The sequence below is a fragment of the Gasterosteus aculeatus genome, chromosome 20, assembly GCF_964276395.1.
Source record: "Gasterosteus aculeatus chromosome 20, fGasAcu3.hap1.1, whole genome shotgun sequence".
Lineage (NCBI taxonomy): Eukaryota > Metazoa > Chordata > Actinopteri > Perciformes > Gasterosteidae > Gasterosteus > Gasterosteus aculeatus.
Window position 1 is genome coordinate 8,321,922 of NC_135707.1, and position 19,251 is coordinate 8,341,172.

The following is a 19,251-nucleotide window of genomic DNA, read 5'->3' on the forward strand; positions in this document are numbered from 1 at the left end:
ACACGAGGTGTCTGTATAGGACCCATAGGCTCTGCTATATGTGCACGAGACATCTAAATACAGAGAGGCGGCTGAGTAGAGATGAAGTCTTTTTCTGTTTGCTCACTAAAAGGAAGGATGTGGGTTTTCTGAGGAAGTATTTGCCTTGCTCCGCTGACTGGGCGCCTATATTGACTACTGTACCAGCAAAATGACACGATCTAATGCACTCTGCAGGCCTGATGACTAAAGTACCAGCGTATTCCAATTATAGTGCCGTAATTACAAGTTAAAAAAAAGACTTACTTATTATTTACTCATTTTCTCCACTTGATTCTTAAAATTTACTGGTTGGTTTAAGAATATAATAATTGAGATATTTTCAATTGCTTGTGAATCGTGCTGTTTCTTTACTTCTTAACCCAAACAGTCACTGTATGGTTGAAAATGCCTCGGATGTTTGGCTACACGAGCGACACGCTGCGCTGTCAACCACCAGGCAGCGATCGCCTGCAGACTTCTGGCGTTTCATCTTCCGCCGGTTATTCAAGACTGTTTCTCTTTGTTTGGCCCTGAGACGCAATTCCTCGAAACGGCCTCGGCCTCGCCGTTTCCCGTTTGAGTCCGCCCCCACGCCCCGCTCCTCCGCGCACAGGGGCGGCAGGTCGCTCTTCCTCCTTCGACGAAGGACGCTCAACATTGTCGCGCTGAATACTAAATAATAAGAAAAAAGTGGGTTCGTGGGTGAAGCAACGGAGGTGCGCCGCCCCTCCCCCCCCCATTTGCCCCCCGCCGGTTCGGCGCGTGACCGTGGTCGTGCAGGTAAGCGGGTCGGTGCGTGGGAAGGAGACGTCACATCTCCGGGTCTGCGGTGGGCGTCGTGTGGTCGCGCTTATAGAACCGAAACCAACGATAGAATCTGCCGTAGTTTTTTTTTGGTTCTTACGGCCACGTTGTCGGTGAACGCGCGAGTCGTCGCGTGCAGTTTCGAGAGTTTTAAAAAGTATAAAGTAAAAGTTGTTTCCCGGGAGAGAGAGAGAGAGGGAGAGAGAGAGGGGGAGAGAGAGAGGGGCGCGAAGCGGCCGAACTAGTTCCACTAACGATACGCAACTGACCGGTTGTTTTTTTGCTATTTAATTCTTCCAGTCCCACGATATATGACCAAATGGCGTGTTTCCAAAACCGCGATGATTTGTGATGTGTAGCGTTAAACAAAATAAGGTACGGTGACTTTCACTTTTGATCCAAATAGTAAATGAATCAGCCGCGTTTCTTGCTCATAGTTTGGTTTGATCTGCTTGTGTTGGAGAAAACCACTTCTAAAAGTTCTACTGTTTTTCATTGATGATCCTGACTGATAATCGACAGCTCAAACTACATTTTGTTGACCACCATTTTATTGAGATCGCAGAGATGCCACCTCGAGTCATCCGCATGACTCGAAACCTAAACAGGAACATCAGCAACTAACTACTGATTCAATATGAAATACCATGCTGGAAAACACATTTAAATCAGGAGATTTGACCCATTAGGCTTATCAAGATTGGGTCAAAAGATATTTTATTGAGTTTGGACATATTTCATATTTTTTAACCTCGTAAATTATGCAACGAAGCATTTTCTTTACGAAACAGAAAACCATGATTGATTTATAGATCAACATGTATTTGTTGAGTTGAGTGTGGGTATTCTTCTAAAATTTCAGTCAGTGCCTAAACAAAGACCTAAAAACAATTAATCAGACATAAAGTTGTATGTTTTCAGCCACAGGTTGGGTTAATCACTGGACGCATGGACCCTGGACCAGATTCATTGGTTTCTAGTCATTTACAATAATACTATTTTAAACAGTAAATAGGAATATGCACTGATAAAGCACATTATGAAATGAAACTTTCGGCCATGTTGTCATTGTTGTGTGCCAATGAATGTCCCCCTAACAGGATTGTCTAGACATGGTTGTATTTAGGTTTTTCAATATTGATGAGGCTGTGTGAACAACAAACAGTATGTTACCTTTGTATGATCCTCATCAGTCAGTAACATGTCATGATATCGAGCTGTCAAGTTACAGCTGAGTGTGAGGGGAGTTAGTATCCTGTCATGTTTGTGCACCACAAACACCTGTGAGTGATACCACATTAAAGACTCATCGGTGGACTATTTGAGTATTCGTAGACTATCAACCTAATCTATCAAACTATTTGCATAAATAACACATAAGAATAAAATAGTTAATATTCACTAATTCTTAAGTGGGACTGGTTTCTGAACTCAACGAGAGGTGATAGACTTGTGAGGACCAGGCCCAGGATTTGGATGGGGTGTTCTGAATCCGAATCTAGGGGCTGCTTCGCCGGATTGTGAGATGAAGAGGGTCATCTCACAATGTTCTGTTGGTGATAGACTATGGCATTGTCGAATGCACGTACGTGGAAAAGGTTTCAAAACGACTAAAGGAGATTGAGGCGGAAAACTCTGAGCATCTGAGGAATCTGAAAAAGGCCAGGGAGAACATGGCTTCCAAGGTTAAGGCAAGGTGCAGGTTATTGTATCTGGAACGGATAGTGATCATATGGGTGAACAAGAGGTCAAAAGGTGAGAGGGAGGCGACGAGGTCTCTTTCTTTGATAGTCCTTTGAGGAGTGCAGCTAATGGGAGATGATTCCAGGCTGCACATGTTTGCCGGTTAAGAGTTTGCAGAAGAAGTTTATGCCACTACGGTAGGTTTTGATGGCCATCTCGGAATGGGCAAAGGTGACGAAGCATGTCATGGACACTTGGTGTCGGTTATCGAAGCTCTTCCATGCTGTCCAGTAAGACGAGAGGGTGGATGCTGATAGGCTGTCGAGTATGGAGTTTTGCGAGCTGGCGATCAGCGGTAGAAGGGCAGGGTTTACAGGGCGAACGTCAGCGCCCAATATGGATGAACTCGCGTTGGCTGGGTCTCTGCGTGAGGGGCCAAGCTTCTGAACTTCATCTCCAATTGTAGTAGCCCCCAAAACCAACAGAAGGAGCAGAGTCCGTATACAAATGTAGATTGTGTGTCGTCATAGAAAAGGGTGATCCCTTTCCAAATGATGATACCTTTCATTCCCGAGTATTTCTTAGATGCGATGCCAATGGGGTTTGTGCGGTAATTGGGGAACGGCGGTTGTATGGATGGGCTGATCATGAAACCTTTCACTTCCTTTGCCGGTCGACTGATTCCGTTTTTTTTAAAGGCTAACTGAAGATTTTTTGCATTTGAAAAAGGGTGGACGTTGCGTGGTGATGGAGGTTCCGGTTAACGTTACGTGCCGTGAGCCCGGAACGGCTTCCTTTACTCGGTTGCTTCTCTGGTGGGGAAAGTGGCATCTGGATCACGGAGGCGCCGTTGAAATATTCAGATCTTGTGGAATCCTGGAAACTTCAGACGGGTTTCTGCTGGTTCTTCCTGGAGAGAATGTTGTTGTCGTCTGAAGGGGAAAGCGTGATGGCGTGCCGGAGTTTAGATGACGTAACATGCATACGTTTGAGCGTGTGTTACCTGACCTCGGTCGTGTTTCAGACTGCGTACTCGAGAACGAGAAGAGTGGGTTGAGCTGTATTTATAGAAATACCAGAAGGGGCGTGTTGAAGGTGTGGTCCTGCTCCCAAAATTACGCCAGTTAGCTTAAATTAAGGGAATTTAAGGCATTCAATGAATCGTTTTAAAGAGTAAAATAGTACACAGAGTACTTACGCATTATATCGCTACAAAATGTGCTGTTAAAGTTGTTTTTCTTTCATGTGTCCTCAGATGGATTGAGCTAAACCTCAAAGATGATGGCGGCAGATGGGCTTGCAGGAAGATTGACCAAAAAAAACCTTGCTGGCACAATACTGCTCCTCCTTATGGTGAGAAAGGAATTATAAATCACTCCCTAAATACCGGAAAAAAAGTCCATGTGACGGGCAGTAAGCTTTTCTACGTACATTCATTGTATTTTCTGTGTTTCAGTGCATGTCCATCCCCACTCTGACATTGTCAGAGCCTCCGGAGGAGTTGTGTCCACACGGGGATTATGAAACTGATAAGGGAATTTGTTGCAACAAATGCTCTCGAGGTACCGTGTGGCCAACGGCTTCTTCTACCATTAAATCCTTCTGCAAAGTAACTGCGCTCACGTGGCACGTTCATGTCTTCCAGGTCAAAAGCTTTTAGAAGATTGTAATGCAAAAGGTCAGAGAAGTAAGTGCGTAACCTGTCCTGACAAAGAATATACAGACCAGGAAAACTACTCCCCCAACTGTAATCGTTGCGGAACCTGCAAGGGTACGGCACCACAATCTGTTGTTCTGCATCAGTTTATCTGCTTTGATCGGTTTGTGTTGTGTCAATTAATGGTTTTCTTTTTTCCCTTTTCCAACTTTTCTGCAGTATCAAAGAATGAAGTGACGGTGTCAGCATGTCAAAAAACCCAAAACACTGTGTGTCGCTGTAAAGACGGTTATTACAAGAAAGCAATCGACTCAGAGGCCTACGAGTGTCTCCGATGTACCAGCTGTGGGGAGAAGGAAAAGGAAAAACGGACATGTGAGTCTGAACCACAGCATTTTTACACTAAGACTTGGTTATGTTTGTGCAACATCCTTGTCTTAATCATCCACTATGCCTCATCAAGTGTTTCCTTGGTTTTAGTTTCAATACAATTTTTCTTTTGCACAGGTACGCCGGAGAAAAACACTGAGTGTGAATGTATAGAGAACTACTACAGAGCCAAGGGCAAGTGTACACCCTGCATGAAGTGAGTACATTAATGTATATAAGCTTTGGTACACGCACAGTTCCCATCCTGCCATTTGGGATGGGGTATTTTCAGAGTTGCTAATGGGGAAGTTGAATTGTTGAATTGAAACTCGCAGCTCACTTCCGACTTTGTTAAATCTTTCCATTTGTAGGCCACAGAAGACAGAAGTCACAAGACTTAACTGGGTTACTGATGTTCTAACAATTACTAAATATGTAACCATTGTTTAAATATATTAGAGCATGGGATTCTGTTTTACCCAATGCAGGCCTGAGAAAGGGGCCCTTAGAAATCCCTCTGGTGATATTTCCATTTCTAAATATCTTTTTAACATTTTTGACAGTTGTACATTTTTAAAAGTGGAGCAAATACACTATCACAAACATTTAGGCAAAGTTTCTCTGGTAATACGATAACAGAAGTTCTTATAGGCTATGAAACAGCCTATCGACTGATCAGGGTAGAGCTTCAGCACTCTCTATTTCACTCTTTAATGACAATGTCATGTCATTAATGGCGGTTGAGTGAATTGTGAAGTAGGTGCACGGGCAGAGGTATTCATCTCAGTTTAAAGGGGGGAATGGAAGGCAGCCCAGAAGAACCACAATCTTTAGCCACACTCTTAAGCCCTACCTTGAGTACTAATTATGAAAGAGTCCTGTGTGTCAAAAATTGTAAAAAGAACTCTTGCTGTATATAAAGAAGGCCTGTCTGTGTTTGTGTTAATCACTTCCTCTTTAAGATTTTCACTTCCTCCTTCGTGTTGTAAAACGTCCTCCCTTTTCTTCGCAGTTGTACCGCTGAGTGCCGTCATCACTGCTCAACGTCACTTCCTGTGACTACAAAAGGTGAGCACATGTGATTATGGTTATATATCTTATTAAGAAATACCCTTTTGAATGAAGTAAATATTTTGCAGAGCCAAGCTATTTGTGTGTGCAAATATGTGTACTTATATTTATAGCTTTGTTTCATAACAGCAGAATGCAGTTTAGTCCAAGCACATGATTGCTTATTTAAACTTGTGTCCATCATGTCTTCTTCCCCATGTACCTCATCGGATCCTTATCAAGCTTCTACAAATGATCAATACCTGAACAAGATAATTGCTGTATTTGCATTTATTGCTGCGGTATCTGTAATGGCGGTGGTTCTCGTCACCTACGTGGCCACAAAGCGGTTCACAAAGAAGAAGTTGCTGAAACGGTCCAACCTACCGTCCGATGGCTCCCCGGACCCATGTGAGGTAAACCGACCCAACAGCCCGCGGCTACCGGTGTTAATCAAGACGGCATAAAGCGAGACCAAGTCAGGGCCGAGACCAAGTCAGGGCCGAGACCAGGCCAGGATGTAATTACACTGCATCAAGACTAAGACTTTGGATTATTCTTTCTATAAATGTGCAAACGTAAAACAAATGACGATTAATTCACCTCTTTTAACGTATAAGTGTACCATGAGAAATGTGTTGATAAAGAAAAGCAATTACAAGGTGGGTGTTTTTGTTTTCTTGTCTGTGAGCATTTATAGTTGAAACAGACAATGCACAGGTAGATAGCAACATCCCTGCTGCCGTTGTTGACTGGTCTAGAATTAAAGTCCTTATTGTCGGAGATCGACATAAAGGTTGAGCAGACTTGGTTGATTCACAGGCGAGACTCAGACGCTACAGAAGTGGACTAGTTCCAGTTTGAGCACTACATGGCTTGTGGTTGTGGTCTACAGTCCGTAACACTTAACCTCCCTTTGTCTCATAGCAAGTCCTGGTTCACAGCGAGGAACCTTCAGACAACATGGGTGTTACAGCTGTTCCCCAAAGTCCTGTGGGTGAACAGGAGCCGTCCAATCTGCCCGACTGCATCCCCCTGGAAATCAAGAGTGCGTATATCTGATACTTTACAAAGCAGCAGCATGTGTTCCCGACCAATAGCTCAAACATACAGAAAACCATTGTGCTCACCCTCTCCTCCCCTCAACACCCCCCTTCCCCTCTCCTACCTCCCCTCTACAGCCCCCGACCTGATCTACACTGTGCTGGACCTGGTCCCCGTGCTGCAGGTGAAGCAGCTGGTGCGTTCTCTCGGTGTGAAGGATACAGAGATCGAACAAGCAGAGATGGACCACAGGTCCTGCCGCGAGGCTCACTACCAGATGCTGAGGGTGTGGGCCGAGAGAGGGTCACATGCTGGCGCGGGAGGGAGAGGCGGAATGATGCACTGGCACTTGTTGCAAGAGTTGTTGGACGAAGTGAGAAAGATGCACCTGGGACACGCAGCCGAGGAGCTGGAGACAAAGTACGGCATTCAGTAATTCTGCACCGTGCGCCAGGCAAGAAGCTCATGAAACCAAGTATTGTTCCCTTCAGAGACTCAGTCACGGGCAGCCGCAAGGTGTGCGAGGTGATACGGTGCTGCCACCAGCAGTTTTATTTCACAGAAACCAGCGACGCTGAGAACTCTGCCGCTCCACTCGCTGGCTAAGAAGACACAACCAAACTCATACTGAGAGCGACCAATCAAATGATTCATCAACGGAGAGTCAAAGAAAGTCTCACAGATGAATTCATAAAATAATAAACATATCCATGTTGTGTTTTTAAAGAGAATAATAATCAGTTGGCTTTGTTGTACAGAGTTAGATGATAATGATTTAGTCAGCCCTTTTCCTCTAGGGGAAATATGAAGCTACGCCCAGAAAGCTGGATAGCGCAGCCTATCGCAAAGAGCGCAAACATGAAAACAGCTAGCCTGCTCTTTTCTGGGGGTTATATTCTGTTACACTGGACTTTTTCTTGGTGATTGCCTGGCAACCGCTCATCTGCTTTACTCTCCGCCCAGAAGCCAAAAAGTGTATGACTGAAAACCTTGCAAGGCTTTCAAAAGCTCCATCACTGTGCAGGGTTTCATAATAGACTGAATTTTTTTTTTTGTGCAAAATGTAATCCTGACTACTCCGTGCGTGCCGTGAGCTGGTAATGTTTTACTAGCAGTTCCTTGTTACATTCAACAGTTCAAGTCTCCTTTGTTGAGATATTTAGGGAACAATAACAAGGCCTGGGAAGTTTGTAGTTCCTGGTGTAGAACAGAGCTGTGCCGCTTTGGACAGGCTTTTCAGCGCCCCATTTGCATTCTTTTAAGCCCCATCACACAAGCGTTATTCATTTCTGTAAGAGAAAACAAGACACACCTTATTTCAGTCTGCCTCAGCCCTCTTCTGCTGCCCGCTGATTTGCATATGAATCTCATGAGTCTAACACAGAAAGACTGAGGACGTGTTATTCTACCGCACTTTTATCAAACTGTATTACATAACAGAAAAATGTACTGATTGCACCTTGAGTGGATATCTGCACGTTAAATAAAATAATTTTGGTATCACCATCTCTGTCTCTGATTTGTGCAACATTCCAGCCTGAAGCTGTAAATGAATAATCACAGCATATCTTCTGCTATAAATTCAAGCGTCTTTTATTATCATTTGCTTACATTCTTTTAGCTCGTCTATTTTCCTATTACTCACCTCTTCTTACGTGTGAAAACTGCTGTGCTTTCTGTTTTACTTTACAAACACAAGATCGTCATGGTTGATTTTCATATCAATGCCTGACTCTGTTCAGACTTCTGTTCCCCCGCTTTTAAATGATTTTCCACTGTTTGAGGAAAGTTATCAGGTTGAGGATCTAGGTTTGATGGACATGAAAAAAACAATAGATCATCCTCAAAGAAATCCTTCAGCACCTTCGCTCCACCCAGCACTCCTTGCTGCAACTCATTAAACCAGCGAGCACCGATTTGTGCTGCAGAATCCAGTTGTTCCCGTCGGGCCAGTTGCAGAGAAAACGGGTAGAAGTAGGTACAGGACGGAGACACAGAGGGAGGGACTGCGCCGGCAGACAGAAAGAGGAGGAGAAAGCTAATGCAAACGAAAGATGACAGTGCGAAACGAAATGGATCCAACCAAGCCCAGGTACAGTCTATAATTTTTATTAATTAAAAAATCAAAGCTGGTTGTGTGAGAGTGTACGATAAGACTGTTTTACTTGGTGTGTTCGCTGCTGTGAATCACTTTCATGTTGGAGCTGGTTTTTTGTTTGTTTTCAATGAGGAAAAAAACAACCAGGAAGCCAGTGTTTAGTCTATGAATGGTACAATAGCAAAATAATCTACTGTTATCTATATTATGTAGCTGTGGGTACAGCGTTAGTGTAACCTCTGCTGTTGGTTTGCTCGTTGAAAAATTTTACACCAACCCTTTAAGCCTGTATAATGATTACTGTTGTAATTATTGATTGTGAATACCAGTTACACCAGTAATCACTGACTCTCTGCTCTGCAACAGCAGCGATCCAACAGTGTGTTTAAATGTAAACAGGAAAAGATGTGCATCAGTAAATAATACATTAAGATACAGAGGCTTTGAGCATAATACACACATTCTATACTTTAAATCTGCTGGACAACATTAGTGGAATTGTGACATTGGCTTTGTGTGAACACACTCGTATGTCACACGAGTCCTGGAACCGGCTGCGTGAAACTGTTGGTGTCGTAAGAAAGATGAACCAGTATGTCACAGATTTCTACCTGCCTGACTGCTTCTATTCACTGTGTGTATTATGAGTGCAAAGAGTCAATGATGCCTACATTAATATTAGAGCGCTTGTTTCTCTGGCAGTTAACTCTTGACACTTTATAGCGTCCGATTGACTGATATGAAAACACAATATTATCAAGACTCACTCATCATCACTCTGTTTATTTAATAGATACTTCACCTTTCATTTCTGTTTAGTTTGTTGTTATTGTGTCTGCCCCTCTCTTCTTTGTTTAGCTATTAATGCTTTATGTTCTTACTTATGTATTACTTATACATGCTTATACGTGCACTGGTATTGTATATCCATTTGTTACTGTTCATATTGCACAACTATTTCTTACTGTACATATCTATTTATTCACTTATTACACTTTACATCTGCACATACTCTGCACTTTTTGCTATTTTGCACTTCTGGTTGGATGTTAAACTGCATTTCGTTGCCTCAGTACTTGTACCCTGTGCAATGACAATAAAGTTGAATCTAATCTAATCTAATCTAATACCTATACATTTTATTAGAGCTATTTAATACTAATTAACAAAGGGAGTGTGAAAACTTTAACAATACAATTTTCTCAATGCATTGAATATCTAAATAATTATATTGTTTCAATAATATGTGCTGATATTGAACCCATCCATAAAGCCTTAATAAGCAGGCTCCTCGGATGCTCGGTGGAGAAAAGTCGTGCCATTAGTGTTTGTTTACCTAGAATGTATAATTTGTTAAAGAAAGTCCGAATAAGCCTTTAAAAGGACACACACGTGCCACACAATGTCTTCCCATTGTATCTTACCCTCTCTTGCAAAACCTTTCGTTGTAACACGCTATTCTCTGTTGCCTCACACACCTTATTTTGGCCATTAGTAAAGTCTTAGTAACCCTGTGTGGTTTTTCTCCACCGTTCCTCAAGGACACGGCATGTAAACAACGGTGGGGGGAATGAATCATTGATGGGAGATCCGTCGGTGCCATGGGGAAATAGTAAGGACGAGGGGAGGGAGAAAGACGCAGACGCCAGAGATTCAGACGTCGATGGGACGACCGCAGGTGCAGAGAGCAACCATCACCACAGGGGGTCAGCAGACAAAGCCAAGTTCAACACATTCGGCTATCAGGCAGGTGGAATGTGACAGAAATGTGAGGGTGGGGCTCGACTTCGGCACTGACTGGTGGTGGAATGTAACTAAGTGAACTTATTAAAGTTCAGTACTTCAATTGCCGCTTTAAGCTACATGTATTTTACTTGTGTGTTTCCTTTTATGCTACTTTATATATCTACTTCCCTTTACAGAGAAGGAAGTGCGGCACATTTACAGGAATAACTTTATCTTATCTTTTACGGATGCATTGTTTCGTGAAAAGAAAGAACTCTCTCTTGTTAATTCATTATAGTCTGAGATTAAGTATTCAAAGTTACATATATTTTCCTTCAAAAAGCAAGCTTTTATTATCACACGTTTACATTTGTTTGTAATAAACTTAATGATTGTAGTGCAGCAACAGTGCCTTTATCTCTCTGGTTTCAAGATACACACAAACTTTTTTTAAAAACGGGTCAAAATAGAAAACTTTTCTACTGAATTTCTATAAGAGAATAGGAAAGGGGCTTTTTTGGCATAACAAGTACATTTACTTAAGAAAGCTTCACTTAAGTGTTTACTTCACATCAGCACCAAGTGCTTAAAACAAATGTGAGTAAATGTGTATTTCTGTATCCATGACCCTGAGTGCTGCTTAGCATAAAACAAAAATCATGGCTACAGATGCATGACGTCCATTTCCATCTCTTGCCTCCTTTGTTCCTCATCTCATCAATGTGTGCTGATATAACCTTTCAAATGCACCTCCTGAAATTGGTATTTTCATTTTCCAGAGGCGGAGAAAGGTAAAGGTTGTGACTGACTTAGCAACAGTGAGTAAGGCTTCTGCTGCAGCCAAACCCAGAGCTGCACTGAGACAGGTCCTCTTCAGCCAGGGAGAGTCTGAGAAGACCCAGGCCTCTGAGGTAAGCTGTTGTCAGCCTACATGAGGACATGCTTAGGTACTTTTTCAAACAACTGAAAAAACAAGTACCGCGGCACTTGTCCTGCTCTGTTTGAATAGATTTACATGTAACATCTTATTATGTATATACATCAACTGCTAAGGATAACTAAAGAAGTACTGATTCATTAGGTCATCAAAGTCTTCCATTTTTTCTCCCTGACCTCTGCCCCCCCCCCCCCTCCTCCCTCACCCCTCCCTCACCTGAGGTCAGCTGGATGGGCTGAAGCAGGATCTGGATGCCTTTGCTGTGCCGCACAATCTGAATTGGAGGTGGAAGGAGGAAAGTCAGGGAACCACACTGGAGAAGAACTGGACAGATATAGTGCACTCTCATTCAGTACGAGCCTGTGATAAATTACTCAACAATATTTTGAGTTTCTCTCAATGTGAACAAATCCCATGAAAAGAGCAAGACCAACAACTGATATGTAGTCATTTACACCTCGGAGGCATTGAGGTCCACTTTAAAACACATTAATGAACAACAGCATTTTACTGGTTGAATTATTTGTTTATTCCCATGAACACTGGCACTGTAGTTTATTTGAATCCTTCCCACATGATCCATCCGATTCCTGTAAATACTGCATCAAATTGTAGGGACGGGTAGGCCTCAGAGATCCAGACAAGTTGGGGGAGCAGTAAAAAATTGAGAGATTAGCTTTGTTCTCATCATTGGATTCGTTGACAATGAGAAATATACTGTAATTTAACTGCTCGGTACATTTTCATTGTCGAAGCATCTGTAATAATCATGTCCTCTCCCTTCTCTGCCCTCTGTCTGGTGTGAACGATCAGACGATGTCTAAGATGCAGAGGCACCAGCAGGAGGCGCTGTGGGAGTTTGTCTACACCGAGCTCATCTACATCAACAAACTGATGATCATCAAAGATGTAATGTGTCATTTCTACCTACCGTCATGGCCTCATTTAAATGAAGCATTTACATTAACATGCAGTGTGTCAGAGCTGAAAGGGAATTTTCCACAGGATGTTAACCAAAGTTGTGTCTCCTTCTCACAGTTGGTTGTTGCAGCTCTTGTCAACCTGCACCAGCATGGATTTCTCCGGGAGGTTAGTCTGCAGAACGCGCAGCCCCATCTGCACTTCAAACATGCTAAATCTGCGGCCTTATGCTGCACTGCTCCACACACTACCGACACGCAGTGACTGTCACAACACGAACATCCGTTTTTGCTCAAACTTTAAGGGGAGAATGTAGTTCAACAGCAGATTTCCTCTGAGAAGAAGGGAGTTGAACACTTAAACACCATTATCTCTCTTGTGATGTGTATCTCTATCTTGCTCCTGTGACAGGTGACCCCTGAACGTCTCTTCGCTAACATTCCCTCCATCCTCGCCGCTCACCAGCTGTTTTGGCAGGAGGTGATTTATCCCATGTTACAAGAAGTCCGGGGGACGGGAAAGCCCTTTGATCCTTTGGTGTTGGAGGCTGGTTGTCTGCAGGTATGAGCTCACTCTCTCTAAGATCTGTTACACATTGAGAGGTGTGTTTCTGTCGGTCAGGAATTCTTTTACTCAGGTAGTCGGCATTGTGTTGAGGTATTTAGATTTTCTACATTTACATCTACATATAACTTTCTACCCCAATTCATTTATCTGAAGGTTAAAGTTCATGCAGATGACTTATAAAATGACACAGCAGCATGTAAAATAGTTCAAACACAGCTATAACATGAATGTTACTTGAAGGATTATAATGTTTTTTTTTTATTATCCACTAATTTACCAATATGCGTTGACAATATTTGGGTATTTTTCTGTAAAATAAAAGGATATTTTCTATATATTTCTTTTAAATAAATTCAGAATGTAACCCATATTTTTGTCCCCAGTTCCACGACCGCTTCTCGTCCTATCAACATTACTGTTGGGAGGAGGAAAACAATCTGAAGTTCACACGCAGGCAGATGGGGAGCAACCCACATTTCCTCACTTATGTTCAGGTAATGTAAGCAGCAGACGACACGATACGCACAACATGTACACAAACAATCACTTTACGTAGTGACGTCCTGCAGCTGATACATATAGCATTGTGAAGGAGGTATGATCTGCAACTAACACTGCTATCTTTTGCAGTACTGTAAATGTGTTTGTCACATGTCATAGCATCACTGTTGTCTGTCTGAGTGGGAGGTGATATTATTTTGTTTAATAGTTAAAGAGACAATTTACCAGGAAATGGTACTTGGTGGGCATTAGAGTCTGCTCATTCAAATGATACAAAACACATCTCACTTAATTTGTGTGGAAGTTTTGTTTTGGTAGATAGTTTTGGCCAAATTACCGTTTAAATTAACATGTTATTAATTTATAATTTGAAGCCACTTTGTTCACTTTGTTCGGACAATGTTCTTCTGCTTCGGTCCTGTCCAGTGGGTGGAGAACCATCCTCAGTGTGAGCGGATGCGGCTCGGGGACATGCAGGTTAAACCCCACCAGAGGATCACAAAGTACCCGCTGCTTCTCAAGGCCGCGCTGAAAAACACCCAGGATCCTCACGAGCAGCACACACTCAGAGGCATGGTACTAACTGCTTCTTGTTCAACACTTTTCCTTCACTGTATCTCGAGGGTTGTAGCCACAAACCCACTCCAGGTCATCGGGTCTTAATATCTATGAAGTAGATAAAGGTAATAGGTGTGCAAAGACACCATCTTTACCCCCGATTGTCTTTATTTCTTGTTGATGTCTTGAAAAGAATTTTAGTTTACTATTCAAAAGGAAACTTTTGGTAAAATGTTCATTCAAACAGTATGTTTTAACCCAAATGACAGATGGGAGATGGGTTGATTCATTCCATCATGTAACCATTTAACGATAATGTCAGCACACGGGATTTTTGGTAAGACATTTAAAAGATGATCTTCTGACTTCTGGATGATTTCATAACCTGATAGTGATCAAAATGTCTTCACGCCTACATTTACCATTTTGTTATGAAATCCGTTCAATATCGGAAAATATTGTCCAAAATCTGATGAACTACATTAACATATTTCATATCTAAACTAAGGAATGAAACCGGAACGTTTAAATCACAAAAGCTCTTCAATTCTTTTCTGCAGAACAACACAACTCTTCTTCTCTCTCCTCTCCAGTTGTCAAGTGTGAACTGTTTTTTGGAGAGCATCAACGATCACCTGAGGCTAAAAGATGAGAAACTCGCTCTCAGCATTTCTGCTCAGAGGGTGGAGGGATACGAGGTGGAGCGCATAAACGAAGATATTGACAAGGTAAAATAGGACTGTTTCCTACGGAACATTATAGACTTATGTCAAAATTAACAGATATTCTTTTTACTTTCTTGTGCAACTCACAGCGTGTCCGAGAGATTTGTCAGTTCGACCTAACCTGCCCCATCAGTGGAGTAGGTCCTGAAGTCGTGCGCAAGCTTCTGCTGGAAGAGAACCTGAAGATTCGGGAGAGGAAAGACAGCAAGGTGAGCGGAGCCAGTGTGCTGCTCAATGACTGTTAATTAAATGTATTTCTTTTTGACGTTCTCATGTTTTCTTGCACAGCTTGAGGTGGTGGCTCTACTTTTCTCAGATGTTCTTCTAATGACCAAAGTCCAGAAGAAAGGGGACCGGCTGAAGGTAGTTCGACCTCCTCTGGCCCTTGACAGAACGTTTTGCTTCTCACTGAAAGATGACTGTGAGTAACACTTCTTTATTCACAAAGCGATCTCTTTTTTTTTACAAATACACTAAAGATCCACCTGTCGTTCCTCCTCCGCTCTCTCAGGTTCATTTGTTGTTGTAGAGGTTGGTGAGCTGCGCAGTGCTATGAATGTCTACATATTTGTAGCCGGTACCTCAGAGAGCTGCACCAGATGGGTCTCCAACATCAACCATGCAAAGGTACAAAACAAACATCTCTCACCAAGTCTTCTGAGGATTGAAGTCCACCGTAACTTGCTGCAATGCTATCAGCGTGGCTCTGGTGTCAGCGGCGTCGCTCCTTCAATCTCTCCCATACTTTGGTCCAGACTGAAGGCAGCAACTGTTGGATGCACTTTCACAGACATTCTTAGTTCTGGGAGTATAATTCTAAACTGACTTCCTCCAGCAACATCAGCAGGTTCATATTTGTCATTTTGAGTGAACGGTCTGTACGTGGCTGTGAACATTACATATCTGCTGAACATCAGCGGTTATGGCATCACGTTAGCTTACTGATGTTACCTTTTATCCCCGTGTCTATGACAGGCTCACAGAGCCACTAGCATGGCTGGAGTAGAGTTTTCTTGTTCAACACTTTTCCTTCACTGTATCTCGAGGGTTGTAGCCACCAAGCCACTCCAGAGGTCATCGGGTCTTAATATCTATGAAGTAGATAAAGGCAATAGGTTTGCAAAGGCACCATCTTTACCACCGATTGTCTTTCTGTCTTGTTAATTTCTATTGAAAAGGAAACTTTTGGTAAAATGTTCATTCAAACAGTATGTTTTAACCCAAATGACAAATGACAGATGGGAGATGGGTTGAGAATGAAGTAATTTATTCCATTGTGTAACCATTTAACGATAATGTCAACACATGGGATTTTTGGTAAGACATTTAAAAGTTGATCTTCTGACTTCTGGATGATTTCATAACCTGATAGTGATCAAAACGTCTTCACAGGCTCACAGAGCACAGCCGGCGTAAAGTTGTAGTCTTTTGTATGAAACAGAATTGCAAATAACACACTTATTAAGTAGTTTTGTCTCTTTTTTGTGACCAGGAAACATTGTGGAACTTGAGACAGACTGAGAACAGGAGACAACTGGAAAATTGGAAAATCCGGCAGCTGGAGGCCAAGCCTGTCACAAATGCCGAAACGTATGATATGGACACAGAAAAACAACTTCTCACGGAATCCAGACGAGGGAGTTTTATCGACGAACTCACTGAAAAATGTATTATCGCCCAAACAAGAAACGGGACGTTGGTGTCTAAAGAAGCAGAAGCAAAGGAACAGTCTCATCCTGCAGGTGGTGTGACTGAAAACAATCATGTTTTACCCTTATGGCATTCCCACCTCGACGTCAACAGCAGTAAACTATCGCACAAGGGTCAGCAACAAGCAGAACATGGATATGAATGGATAGAAATGGGAGTGAGAGCAGACGAAAGAAGGGGGCAAAGAGTGGGGAACCACAGTGCACAATCGGCCCCCGATCTGGATTGTGTAAGTCACGGTATTGCAGCTGATCCATCACGAAACAATACTACTGGACCACACGATACGATCTTGTATCCGGATGTTGACTATCCAACGGAGGAGGAAAGTACCCCAGACCTTCCTGCTCAACTAGCAATACTCAGGGGGGAGTCTGCGTTTATAGGACTGACACAAGGGAGAAGAATGGCAACAAATAGGGATTCAGATTCTCACGCTGTGGATCAGGACTCCGGGAGAAACTCCGACTACAGCAAGACCGGAGACATGGAGACACCTGCAGAGGCCTGGGGTTGCTCCAAAAATTTGAAGTCGCCCGGGATACGCAGGAGGAGGCAAAACAGCTCTCATCAGGGCCCCTCTTCTCAGATGTCAAATCAGTCCTTGCCGGTTTTAAATGGCCAAATGAAAAGAAACTCTCAACCATCTGTCCAGGAGTCACACCGAGTGCTAAAGCTGGGCTCCCTGAAGAATAACCAAGCGATGTTCGCGGACATGCACGGTAGAGTATCTCCAGACCCCCAAACATTGTCTGAATCTGAGCTTTCGGATCATAACATTTATAACAGAGGGAAAACCCGAAGGACGGCCTCTATTCATAACATGAAGGACATAAACAAGGGCCATGGAGCCACATGGACCAGTAGTCCGCACACGTTACCCAAAGTGGAGAATGCACTTTTTCCGAAACCAAGCGGACACAACGTGGCCTTGGAGGGTCTTTTGGTAAGGGCCAAAGAGAGAGATGGATTAAAAAGCAGAAATGTGAAAAGGGCCAATTCGGGGTTGCGAAATCCTCCTCCCCCCTCGTTTTCCCCCGCACCATCGCCGTCGCCCAGCGATAGAGAAAGTTACATGGGGTGGGAGGAGGAGGAGGTGGAGCTGTTTAGACACAGAGCGCTCACAGTGAGTAAAGGATGGAAGGAGCAGCTGGTGGATGGAGATGAAGATGACAAGAGGTTAGTTTGACAGTGTCCTGTACATTCACTTTACAATTGTTGGAAAATATTAACAAATATTAACAAACATTAACAAATATTAACAAATATTAACAAATATTACATAAATAAACATTCAAAAAATATACATTCTAAAAATATAGTTTTTTTATATTAAAATGTTGCAGGGAAACAAAGGAAAACGTTTCCTTGGCAGAGAAAAAAAAAAAAAAGGCACGAAAACGACACACTACAATACCCACAAAAACACAAAAGATCACATCTTGTAGACATAATTATATCCATTCAGGAGCCAACCAAGAAACAAGTACAATTGATCAATTAATAAAATAACATTTTACACAAAAGTGATGTAGATTTTGGAAGAACAAAAAAGCAAAAAATAATTGTGAAACTAATTTTTCTGTTTTTAAGGAATTTCAAAAATTGACCCATCAGTCAACACTCTGCATGCTACGTTTTTTCTTGGTATGTTGCATTTTCAGAACGCCAAATTCTTGATTGCTCCAGTTTCATAAAAACTATCATTAGAAATACACTCTGAATGATAGTAATCTTAATCGTACAGTATATGTATTTTGTGCTTACAAATGAAAATAAGCAAAGTCAAGTTTTTACAATCTATTTGTATTTGCAAAGGTTGTACTCTACACTAAGCGGCTTCCTTGGAGCTTGTGTTGATTTGATTGTCTTGCTCAAGGACACTTCAACTGGCTGGACGCTCTGTGACAAAATCCCAGGTCCTCTTCTACTGAAGTCAAACAAAGTTGGATGTCGTTTCACAGTAAAATAGCGCTTGAAAAGTCTCAAGTTACTTCCTTTCGGGTGGATTTTTTAATTACTATCCCACAACAGATGTTTTCCTCGTCGGTGTGTTTAAATAAAAAGAACATTTAGTTAATTTAATAATAATTAATAATGTTACATATCATAAGAATTTGAATAACATGGTTTACACTGCATGACACATTTTTATTATTTCATTGCTCCATTTTAAACTTCTTAACAGCTTATTTCATTACTTTCTAATAATTAATTTACTTATGCTGTCAATTTCTTACTAAAAGCATTTTTCAAGCAATTTGTATATTTAACACCACGCATCGGTTTATAACTATGGGTTTGTGCATGCTGCTGCTCTCTTTTTTAGGTATTCTTACTTTTACTGACTTTCAATACATGCACTTACACTAATAAATGACGATGCATCATCGCCAGAATGTTGTTAAATCATAAATTACACACTGTGCTGCCATTTCTCGCCTTCTTTAGTGTTTTTACAGTCGGAGTAAATGTGGACTGGCCAGCTTGGTGCTTTGATGATGATGATGTCCTGGATAATTTACACCTTGGAGAGGAAGGTTTTCTGGAGAGCATCAACCGATCCTTGGCCTCCAGGGATATCCCCGAAATTTCAGAGCAAGAGGACGGGCATTATAGTCACGTGTAGCTCTGAAGCTGCACGTCGCTGCACTTACTGAGTGGATACCAAATGGTGCCACTAACCATCATCCAACAACTATTCATCACTAAAAAATCCGTCCGTTTATTTTTTTTTTAAAGTTTTTTTAAATAATAACATTCTTATATAAATGAGTGTATAGATTTAGATTTATATCAGTAATCACTTCCCTTGTCATTGACCTGTACGTTACACATTGTATATCATGTAAAAAATAAAGTGTTCTTTGCCAAAAGTACC

General features: G+C 42.1%; 2 protein-coding genes across 7 annotated transcripts; both read left to right on the forward strand.

Moving 5' to 3' along the window:
* Positions 1-505: 505 nt before the first annotated feature.
* Positions 506-8,134, forward strand: tnfrsf1a (tumor necrosis factor receptor superfamily, member 1a). Of its 2 annotated transcripts, none has more exons than XM_040165806.2 (10): positions 506-801; positions 3,764-3,861; positions 3,965-4,070; positions 4,154-4,279; positions 4,385-4,540; positions 4,673-4,751; positions 5,547-5,602; positions 5,828-6,000; positions 6,512-6,632; positions 6,766-8,134. In XM_040165806.2, the coding sequence occupies exons 2-10, from the start codon at positions 3,787-3,789 to the stop codon at positions 7,062-7,064; spliced, it is 1,191 nt and encodes a 396-aa protein (XP_040021740.2). In that variant the 5' UTR covers positions 506-801; positions 3,764-3,786; the 3' UTR covers positions 7,065-8,134. The 2 variants fall into 2 exon arrangements, with proteins under 2 accessions (XP_040021740.2, XP_040021741.2); XM_040165807.2 differs by lacking the exon at positions 506-801 and adding an exon at positions 808-1,200.
* A 446-nt stretch (positions 8,135-8,580) lies between these two features.
* On the forward strand, positions 8,581-19,249 carry plekhg6 (pleckstrin homology domain containing, family G (with RhoGef domain) member 6). 5 transcript variants are annotated; one of them, XM_078094962.1, is made up of 16 exons: positions 8,593-8,720; positions 10,268-10,472; positions 11,231-11,362; positions 11,615-11,740; positions 12,202-12,297; positions 12,427-12,477; positions 12,721-12,870; positions 13,260-13,370; positions 13,804-13,953; positions 14,529-14,663; positions 14,750-14,869; positions 14,949-15,081; positions 15,172-15,287; positions 16,153-17,549; positions 17,964-18,017; positions 18,822-18,983. In XM_078094962.1, exons 1-15 carry the CDS (start codon positions 8,683-8,685, stop codon positions 17,977-17,979), a joined length of 2,976 nt encoding a protein of 991 aa, XP_077951088.1. In that variant the 5' UTR covers positions 8,593-8,682; the 3' UTR covers positions 17,980-18,017; positions 18,822-18,983. The 5 variants fall into 5 exon arrangements, with proteins under 5 accessions (XP_077951086.1, XP_077951089.1, XP_077951088.1 ...); XM_078094961.1 differs by lacking the exon at positions 18,822-18,983 and adding an exon at positions 18,250-18,389; XM_078094960.1 differs by lacking the exon at positions 17,964-18,017 and having other exon boundaries at positions 8,581-8,720; positions 10,268-10,494; positions 18,822-19,249.
* The last annotated feature ends 2 nt before the right edge of the window (positions 19,250-19,251 follow it).

Bases quoted from the DNA above. Each gene is read 5' to 3' on its own strand.
- tnfrsf1a (XM_040165806.2), top strand. From the start codon at position 3,787: ATGATGGCGGCAGATGGGCTTGCAGGAAGATTGACCAAAAAAAACCTT. The intron at 3,862-3,964 runs GTGAGAAAGGAA...TCTGTGTTTCAG, and splicing joins CAATACTGCTCCTCCTTATG to TGCATGTCCATCCCCACTCT. The intron at 6,001-6,511 runs GTAAACCGACCC...TTTGTCTCATAG, and splicing joins GCTCCCCGGACCCATGTGAG to CAAGTCCTGGTTCACAGCGA.
- plekhg6 (XM_040165682.2), top strand. From the start codon at position 8,683: ATGACAGTGCGAAACGAAATGGATCCAACCAAGCCCAG. The intron at 14,870-14,948 runs GTGAGCGGAGCC...TTTCTTGCACAG, and splicing joins GGGAGAGGAAAGACAGCAAG to CTTGAGGTGGTGGCTCTACT. The intron at 17,550-18,821 runs GTTAGTTTGACA...CGCCTTCTTTAG, and splicing joins GGAGATGAAGATGACAAGAG to TGTTTTTACAGTCGGAGTAA.